At 37.3% G+C, this 10,160-nt stretch overlaps 1 protein-coding gene across 1 annotated transcript; it reads left to right on the top strand.

Moving 5' to 3' along the window:
• Positions 1–328: 328 nt before the first annotated feature.
• LOC149173127 (uncharacterized) lies at positions 329–1,978 on the top strand. Its single transcript, XM_089426586.1, has 2 exons — positions 329–947; positions 1,356–1,978. Exons 1-2 carry the CDS (start codon positions 329–331, stop codon positions 1,976–1,978), a joined length of 1,242 nt encoding a protein of 413 aa, XP_089282712.1.
• The last annotated feature ends 8,182 nt before the right edge of the window (positions 1,979–10,160 follow it).

Here is a 10,160-nt window from a genome sequence, read left to right as displayed (position 1 = left end):
CAAAACCCCGGATGGTACTAAAATGTATCAATTCCAACAAAAACTCAAAAATCTCAAGAACAACATTAAACAATGGAATCAAAATACCTTTGGCAATATCTTCCAAGCACAACATGTTCTAGATCAAGAAATGAAACAACTACAGCAGAGGATCATCACGGAAGGACGGTCTGAAGAAAACTCAGAGCTGGAAAAACACCTGCAAACACAACTATCCGAAAGAGCAAAGCAAGAAGAAATACTTTGGAAACAAAAGTCAAGAATCAGATGGCTTAAAGAGGGCGAAAGAAACACAAAGTTCTTCCATCGCACTACTATCAAAAGAAGAATGCATAACAACATCACCTATATCCAGAATCCGCAGGGGGATCGGTTGGAAAAACATGAGGACATCGAACAAGAGTTCCTTACTCATTTTAAGCAGGTACACCAAGAACCTCAGATAGATAGACTGCAGGCTATTGAGAAAATTACTAAGAATATCCCAAAGATCATAACTGAGGAACACAATCAGCTCCTCCTCAGGCCAATATCTTTACAGGAAGTGGAGAATGCCATGCGACATCTCAAAGAAGGAAAAGCGCCTAGCCCCGATGGTTTTACTTCCAATTTCTTCCACAGATTTTGGGATCTTATCAAAGAAGAGGTCTGGAAAGTCATTGAGGAATCTAGAACTAATAGATGGTTGCTTCCCTCTCTGAACGCAACCTTCATAGCTCTCATCCCCAAGGAAGACCATTCTCAGACTCCGGACAAATTCCAGCCCATTGCTCTATGTAATGTCATATACAAAATCATCTCCAAAGTCATTACTTCTAGACTAAAACCTCTGCTTCCTTTACTCATATCACCCAAGCAATCAGGCTATGTGGAAGGACGAAAAATCATGGATGGAATCATTCTCACTCACGACATTATACGCTCCTTAAAGCAATCCAAAAAAGAAGGTATGCTCCTAAAAATCGACCTCTCCAAAGCTTTTGATAGTTTAAGCTAGAAATGTATTCACAAAATGTTGATAGCCTTTTTCTTCTCCCCCCGGGTCAGATGGGTCATGAGTCTTATATCATCTTCCTTCTTATCCATTTTGATCAATGGGATCCCTTCCACCCCCTTTTGCCCCTCCAAAGGCATCCGGCAAGGAGATCCCCTCTCCCCTTTTCTGTTCATCATAATGGTAGAAGGACTGGGAAGATGCATCAAGGAAGCTCTTTAAACCCATCAACTAAGAGGACTTACTTTTCCCAACACCCCTGCCTTCACCCACCAACAATTCGTGGATGATAACATGCTATTTGGCCATCCCTTGGTCCAGGAGGCTCTCAAATTAAAAACCATTTTGTCTGAATTCTTAGATGCCTCTGGAGCTTGCATTAACAAGACCAAATCCCAGATCTTTTTCTTTCATACCCCTGCTATAACCAAAGCCTCAATTGCTCGAATCCTGGGTTTTACAATAGCTGCTCTTCCCTCCAAATACCTGGGTGCTCCCATGATGGACACTGCTTTAAAGCACTCATCTTGGAAATTACTCTTGGAAAAATTGGAAGCCCGTCTCTCTTCCTGGACTTACCGTGCGCTAAACATGGCAAGCCGTCTAGTCCTAATCAAAGCCGTGCTGCAATCCATGCCACTTTACCTTTTTTTAGTTCTGGTAGTGCCAAAATGGGTCCTTAAAGAAATTAGAAATCTTCAAAGAACTTTTTTGTGGGGAAACACAAGCCAAAAGAGAAAATGGGCCTTGGTAAAATGGGATACAGTATGCCTCCCGAAAATATACGGAGGTACTGGGCTTCGTGATCCTCAACATAGTAATGCGGTCATGGGAGCTCGCATCTGGTGGAAATGGATCTCGGAGCCGCATACACCCTGGGCTATCCTTTGGATAGCAAAATATGCCAATAACCGACCAGTTGATGATTTAATCAGACTCACAGAAGTTGGCTCAGGTTCTCTCATCTGGAATGCAGCTAAATAGCACAAGGATTTAATTCAACAGCACAACTTCTGGGAAATTAGGAATGGTAATAATGCGCGGTTTTGGGAAGATTCTTGGTAGCAAAGACCCAAGTTGAAGGACCTGATCGAACCTCAACAAATATAGGACTGGGAAGGGCAACTGAGGGCAAAGGTAAATCAATACTGGAAGCCTACCCATGCTCAAGGATATAGGCAATGGATGAACTCAGACCACATCATGAGACAAGGCACTCAGCTCATCAAGGACAATCTGGAAACAAAGCTTTCAAATAGGAAAATTTGCTACTCTGATAAGAGGGATAAAATCAGATGGGGTTATGAGGTGAAAGGAACCTTCACTACACAAGAAGCTTACAATTTAACAATAAGGAATCAAATAGTCAAAGACCCACTATGGATCAAAGTATGGGCCCCCACCATTTGGCCAAAAGTTTCCACTTTCCTCTGGATGATATGCCAAAATAAAATTCTCACTTGGGATAACCTACGGAAAAGAAGCTTTCATGGGCCTTCTATATGTCCCAACTGCAAACAGGCGGAAGAAATTGAGCACCTAATAACTTCCTACCCATTGGCGAATAAACTAGGGGAAAAAGTAAGCTTCAGATGCCAAAAACATGGATGAGTTAAGGAGGATATCCCCAACACTATACGCACTTGGGCAAATAGTCCTTACAAAAGCAAACTACTAAATGCTTTATGGAAACTTATCCCAGGACTCCTCATGTGGATTGTTTGGAAAGAAAGGAATCGACACATCTTCAAGGACCAATCCTCCCCTTTAGAAGTCCTATGGAATAATATAGGTCAAAACCTTCGAGAAACCTTGATGCTTCAAACTTGGTCTGAAGAAGATTATCCCACCATTCCATAGGAACAGACTATCTGGGCAAACTGGAACCTTCAGTGGGACCATATGCAAGCAAATCAGGGTAAAACTTCCTCACAAGGAAAGACAACAGACAAATGGACTCCTCCGCCCTAGCATATGATACAACTTAACTTTGACGGAGCGTCTAAAGGTAATCCAAGCAAAGCAGGATATGGAGGAATCTTCAGGGATCACAAGGGCATTCCTCTTCTAACCTACTTAGGCTCAATTGGTTGGGATACAAATAATTCAGCGGAATTAGAAGGGATATGGCAGGGGCTTCTCCTTGCACAACTCCACAATTTCTTCCCACTTATAATTGAAGGGGATTCTCAGATTCTCATTAACATGGTTAATCAGATCCTGCAAGGGACACCCTCATACAAGGTTGGAAGCAGTTGGAGACTGGAAAAACGATTAGAGCTCATTGAACAATGGCTCTCTACCCACAGAGCAGTAAACCTTAAACACTCTCGTAGGGATGGAAACAAAGTAGCAGATCTTCTAGCTAACATTGGGGTAGACAGTGGAAGTACCTTTCATGCAGGCACACTTAATACTATGGCCACTACTCTTCAGCTACAGGAATACAATGAATTGGTGCAGATTGAATTGGTACAGGAAGAAGAAATGCACCCGGATGCGGGTGATTACCAAAGTCATTAAAATGATGAGATGGAAGGGCGACGGACGGGCTGGCCACATGGCCCCCTGCAACTTCCCCCATGCCAATCTGAATTGCATTCAAGGCACCATGCAGGTGACCTTTAATGAATGGACAGGTTGAGACAGAACCAAATCACACATAACAATGGAGCCTGCAAACTACTCTGTAATTCCGCCCCCCTTGATTCATTGTGTTTGTCCTCTACAGGCTGGAGAGCCTAATGTGTGCACAGTAACAGGTAGTCGATGCTGGTTGTTAAGCTGCATTGACCTGGGCAATGGATTCCACCATTCCCACACCCATCTCTGCAACCTAGCTCAGGTCCACACTTCCTCTGTCAATTCCTCGCGCAGTTCCTCCACCATCCCCGCTGCTACTACCCCTGCTTTCAACCCCACCATGGTCCGCCACCGTATGCGAAGTAGGAGAGGTGGCACTAGAGGCGGGAGCTCCCGCTCACCTGCTATGTCCAGCCCTGACTCAGTTTCCCCTGCTTCCTCTGCCAACAACCCCAATTCGCCTAGTTTCACTGGGCGTTACCCAGACACCCGCAACGGAAGAGGAACAACCTGGCTCCATGGCACAAGAGGAGGAGATGCGGCGGTACGAATTGCAAATTCCCCCCTACCTCTACATCCTGTTCCCCATACCATGCAATTTCGATTTCGTAGCTCCCTGAATCGCCCCGTAATCATTGCCACCGTTACAATTACTTTTACAGAAGAAACAGAGCCGCCAGCTCCTCTGGTTGAACACACTAATGAGCCGAACAGAGCCAAACCAAGCATTAAGAGCTGGTGCAACCCTGGTGAACAGTGAGCAGACGAAGATAGAGCCACCCTGCATGGTAAAGCGGTGGCTGGCAGCTAGCATGTTGAGGAAGGTAAGATTAGTAACACGCAAGCATCAGGTAGTCGCTGTGGAGACACGTCAAGAACGCGTGTGGGTGCATGCAGCATTGAGGGAGACCATCCAGCACATGGCCGTGGCGCTTTGGACGAGGATGATGATTCAGACAAGTATGCATGTTCGATTGTGGAGGAACCAGCCCCGGACAATTGACAGCCAGGTGTTGAGTTTGCCAGGTGGATGTTTCGTCTTGTTGACTAGGCAGTTTTGGTTAAGTTTGTGTGTTTCTTGGTTAGGACTCTGCTATGTCTAAAATGTTTCTGTTGTTTTTGTGATCAAACTGGTAACCCCTGCGTGGGCTATTTTTTGGACTTATGCTTTCTTGGACTGGTTTCCCCTCTGTTGGGGTAGTCAAAGCTAGACAATCTTACTGTGTGATGAATGATGCTCAGAACTTCTGAGGTCGGGCCTCACTGTAACTCCTTTTTGTATCATATTAATAGATTAAACTTACTTAGAAAAAAAATTAATACTAAACTCGATAAAAAATACACATTTTACATATAGATATAATTAAAAAAATTATGGAATTTGGGACTTTTTGCTAAAAACAACATTTTAAATAATAATAAAAAATATGAAAAAATTGAATAAAAAAAGATGGAAAAATATGAGATTTTATGAAAATTATATTCAAAGATGGTGACATTTTAAGTTAATTTTTTTTTTTTTTTTTTCAAAAAAAATGATTTAGATGAAATTTTAAGTAAAAGTAACAAACAAATGGTTAAAGAAAACATATAATTAAAAATAAAAAAATAAAAATAAATAATCCTTAAAAAGAAAAAAATTAAAAACATAAAAAAAATAAAAAAATACAATTATATTTAAAAAATAAAACATTATTATTTTTTAAACACACACATACACACACACACACACACACACACACATATATATTTATATTTAAATTAAAAGAAACAATAATAAATTGAAAAATATAAAAAAGTAAAAAACAATTAAAAAAACATAACATATAAAAATATAAAATAAAAACCAAAACAAATTAAAAAACAAAAAACATTATTAAAAAAAAATTAAACCCAGCGTAGTCGCCCGAGGGGTTGCGGGGAAGATTAAGGGGCGCTGCACGCAACTCCCCCTGCCCTGGCTAACAGAGCCTCGAGCATCTGGGGTGCTTAGCCGATTGTCGATTCCTAAAATCGTCCAAGGCCCACATCAACCCCTTGGGCGATCGAGGGGGCTTGGCCAATTCTGGGGCTAGCCAGGGCGAGGGTTAGCTTGTGCATGTCCCCCTTGCCTTGGCCAACGACCCCTCAAGTGGCTGGGGGGCTTGGTCGATTCCCAGAATCGGCCAAGCCATCCCAGTCGCCTGAGGGGTTGTGGGCTCGGGCGGAGGGAGCTTCGTGCAACTCCCCCCTGCCCTACCCTGCAAACCCTAGGGCAACTGGGTGGCGGTTTGATTTTTTTAATGTTTTTTTTGTAGATTGGTGGGATTACATCTTCAACATGTCCAATATATCACCTTGATCCTGGCACGAAATCGAATCAATGACATCACATAAACCAGTGCCTTAACATAACACCTGATCACCGTCTATCCAAAAACTAATGGACTAATTCTTTTATTAATATTTTTGTTTTAGTTTTTAATGTTTTTCTTTTTATTTATTTCATTTTTTCTAATGTTTTCATTTATGTTGTTATTTTTATTTAATTTTAATGTTTATTTTTTTTAATATCTTATTAAGTGTTATTTATTTGTTTTTTTTTGGCTTATTTAAAAAAAATATTCTTAAATTATGTTTTTAAAAATATTTTCTTGTTTCTTAGTATACATATTAAATTTTTTGGTTTGAATTTTTATCTTTGATAAATTAATATTATATTTTTAATTTTTTATGTTGTTGTTGTTTTTATTGTTTATTTTTTTGGTCTTTTATTTTTATTTTTAAGTTTTAATATATATCTTTATTTACTTGTTATTATTTATTATTTTTTAGTATTAATTTTAATTTTGTTTTGTATTTTTCATTTTTATTTATTTATATATTTATTTTTTGTTTTATTTTATTTTTTTTCTATAGGGTCCGTGTCGACCCTCGACTAACAACTTGACCCCATTGTCTGTCAATTGATAGTTGATTTTACAATTTTCGTTATAATGGATTGAGCCCACCCCCGCAACGTGACAATTTCATGGTTTATTTTTTATGTTTTCATTGCAATGGGTTGAGTTCACTTACACTGCGTGTCAATTTGATGGTTGGTTTTTAAATTTTTGTTGCAATGTGTTAAGTTGTCCTAGGCTAAGATTTTAGCTATACTTTTAGTATTTAAAAAAGAAATTACTCTTGGTATAATAACTCTTTCATTTAAATGTTCATGTTTAAAGTTTTTTTAGTCATAATTTTTCCATAATGTCATGATTGAAATATGTTGAAAACTTAAGGTTTTTTATAATCATAATCTTTGGTTTTATTTCCATGGTTGAAAAATTGTCAAAAGTTAATTTTGTTTTAGGCATGATATTTTATCTTTAATTTTATGGTTGAAAACAATTATAAGTATTTTATCTTTAACACCATAGCTGAAAATTGTTGGAATTTTAAAGCCTTTCAGAGACTTGATATTTTATTTTTAATGCCATACCTGAAAATTGTTGGAATTTTAAGGTTTTTCGGAGTCATGATATTTTATATTTAAAGCCATTGCTAAAAAATATTTAAAAGTTACCCCCCCAAAAAAAAGACGTTATTATAACATCAACATTTTTCATTTTCAGGGTATTTTTGCACAAAACAAAATTGGCTTTTACTGTCATTTTAAAAAAGTGTTGAAAATTTACCCTGAAATATATATATATATATATATATATATATATATATATATATATATATATATATATATAGACACACGCACACACACACACACACATGTTTTGTTTTCAAGGTGTTTTTTGCACAGAAAAAAATTGTAACTTTTATTGGCTTTTACTACCATTTTAAAAAAATGTTGAAATATATAGTGAAAGAATTATACTTTGTTTTTATTATTTCCACCATTTAACAGAGGTTTATGGTGTTTTATTTCTTGCATTATATTTTTTGTAGATTTTGTATTATAGTTCTAAATATTAACAATCATTTACTCTCACTATTGTATCATATGTATTAATTATTTAATTGACAAACTAGGAACATTAGTATAACCTAGTAGTTTAATGTACATATAACAATTAGGTAACTTTAGAATTCCCCAAGCTCTTTTCTTTGCAAGCAGAAGAGATCCAAAGGCTAACGAAGTCTTTAAACCTGTTGGGAGTGGCTACTTTAAACAACTTGGGTTATCTAAATAGCCTCAGTTTAGGCCATGTCCCCTTTGTTGACAAATGGTCCAAAATCACACATCAACAAGATGGCGCTAGAAGGAGGGAAAATCTGACTTTAAATGACTAAGTGTAGTCATAAGATAAATTGTTCGCTCCCATATTATCATTAGAAGTCAACCGAACCCTCCCATTGCTAAAATTGCCTCTAGTTCTTAGCTTAAACCTATTTTTAAACAAAAAACCAATGAACCTACGACTCCAACCCATTCACAGGTCTGATATGAAATTGACGAGTGTCTCCAAAGATATTGAGGAGTTCTTTCTAGGACTCAAGAGAGATTGGAAAGATAAAGATCCATTGAAAGCCGATTATCTCTACATATTGTTTCTCCTATTAATTTTCATTTAGAAGAACCTATAGTGTTGGATGCCCACACAAATATTTCTCAGATTTCTATTACCCCTAATCATATATTACATGATATTTTAACTGGTATTTCTGATCTAAATCAATCATTGTCTGAACCACCTACTGGTGAATCTAGTCAACCTACTCTTCTAGGAGGTTCTAGTCCACCTCCTTCCCACCTAGATCACCCTCTTCTCCTAAGGATTCCTTTGACTCAAGAAGTTCTTCATCAATCGAGTCATCCAATTCTTAGGGTTCTCCATGCATGGATAATAACCAGGTTAATCAAGGAGACAACCAAGGTAACTAGGAAAGCAATCATGCTGCCCCATGGCTTGATCATGATGATGTCGATATCTTAGGTGTGCAACATCCTCTTCCTAGAAATACCCACAAATTTCTCCCTAAATTTGACCCAGATTCTAAAAAACTAGTAGAAGATCATATTAAAGTTTTCATGTTGATTATTAGAAAAAACAATGTGTAACACGAAGATGTTGTGTATAGGTTATTTCCCTTCACTTTTGAGGAAAATTTGCAACCTATTATTTTGCACACCCCCTCAAAGCATTACGTCTTGGGCATAGTTTGAAACTGCTTTCTTAGAGAAATTTAGGGATGAAAAAACCCCAAAAGTTTTATTCATGGACCTATCAAATATGAAAATTGAAAGTAAGGAAATAATAAAGGATTTCAACATAAGGTTTCTTGTGTTGAAAAACAAGATTCCTAATGATTATGTGCCTGCTCAAAACTTAATAGTTGTTTATTAAGTTAAAGCTATCTTATCGAGATTTATATGTGGGTGAAGAGGGCTCAAAATTCCACTTTACAAACAAAATTTGATGAATCTTTGTCTGTTGAGAAAGAAATTCTCATACTAAAGCCTAATTCTGACAAACAGAGTGATCAAGCGCCATCCTCTAACAAAAAACCTGAATTAACATCAAAATCACGTGCTAAAAAGAAGGACACATGACCTTTTGATGTTGAAAGCATTCAAAAAGTTCTTAACTTGCTAACTAATAAAGTCATTTATCTTGAGAAACATTCAACGAAAGGAACTTCTAGCAGGGCTAATTTTAAACCATCTTTTAAGAAATAATTTCAAAACATATCTACTCCCCCTAACAAAGGCATTAATGTTGAAGGGTTATCAAATAATTTACAAGCAATAATTGCAAGAAATGAGTCAACCTCTGATGATAATGAGACAAAATAGACTGAAAATAATGAAATCGAAGATGAAAATCATCCCTCCCCAGCGCCCCCGCGCCCCCCCCACCATGGGTCACTTTTCAGACAATTTGTTTGAAAATAATTATGACTCAATCTTCGCAAACCAACACCAATATAACACACAACAAAAGTCTAGCTTAAAATCAAGATTCTTCTCCTTCTGATAAGGGAAATAAATTTAAAAAACAGTTATAACGTATGAAGAAAATTTATATTTTAAATTTAGAATATGATCCAATCAATGATATGAAGAAGCTAAAAGCCAATATCTCTTTGTTTGAGCTACTTAAAATACATATATTTCAGTAGAAAATTCAACGACATTATTGAATCTCCTAGTAAAAACAAAGTTGATCCTAGTGGAAATGTGGCTAGTTTTGATAAATCTTCAATTGATCATGTTCAGATTCTGAAGTGCCCATAAAACATTCTCCTCCACAAAACAAAAAGCCTGCTCCTTTCATGCTCACATTCGAAATATTTAATCGAAATGTCCACAAATGCATGATTAACTATGGAACCTCCTCCAATGTCATGCCCCTCTATGTGTGCAAGAAACATAATTCCCAAATGAAACTATATGAGGTGAAGATTGTACAACTTGATAGAAATAATGCAAGGTGGTAAGAGAACTGAATGACGAGTTGATTATATTATCCTTTGATCATAGAGTTCACCAAACAATTGATATAGTGGTTGTAGACATACCAGAAGCTTATGGTTTCTTTTTCAGTAGGGACTAGATGAAATACCTAAAAGGGTATATGGATACAAATTTAACTCACCTATGGCT

The sequence above is a fragment of the Pinus tabuliformis genome, chromosome 4_2 (assembly GCF_031772625.1).
Source record: "Pinus tabuliformis cultivar Carrire ecotype Pingquan chromosome 4_2, CPIR1, whole genome shotgun sequence".
NCBI classification, from domain to species: domain Eukaryota; kingdom Viridiplantae; phylum Streptophyta; class Pinopsida; order Pinales; family Pinaceae; genus Pinus; species Pinus tabuliformis.
Note: the sequence above shows the minus strand (reverse complement) of the source record. Positions and strands in the feature narration are given on the sequence as shown.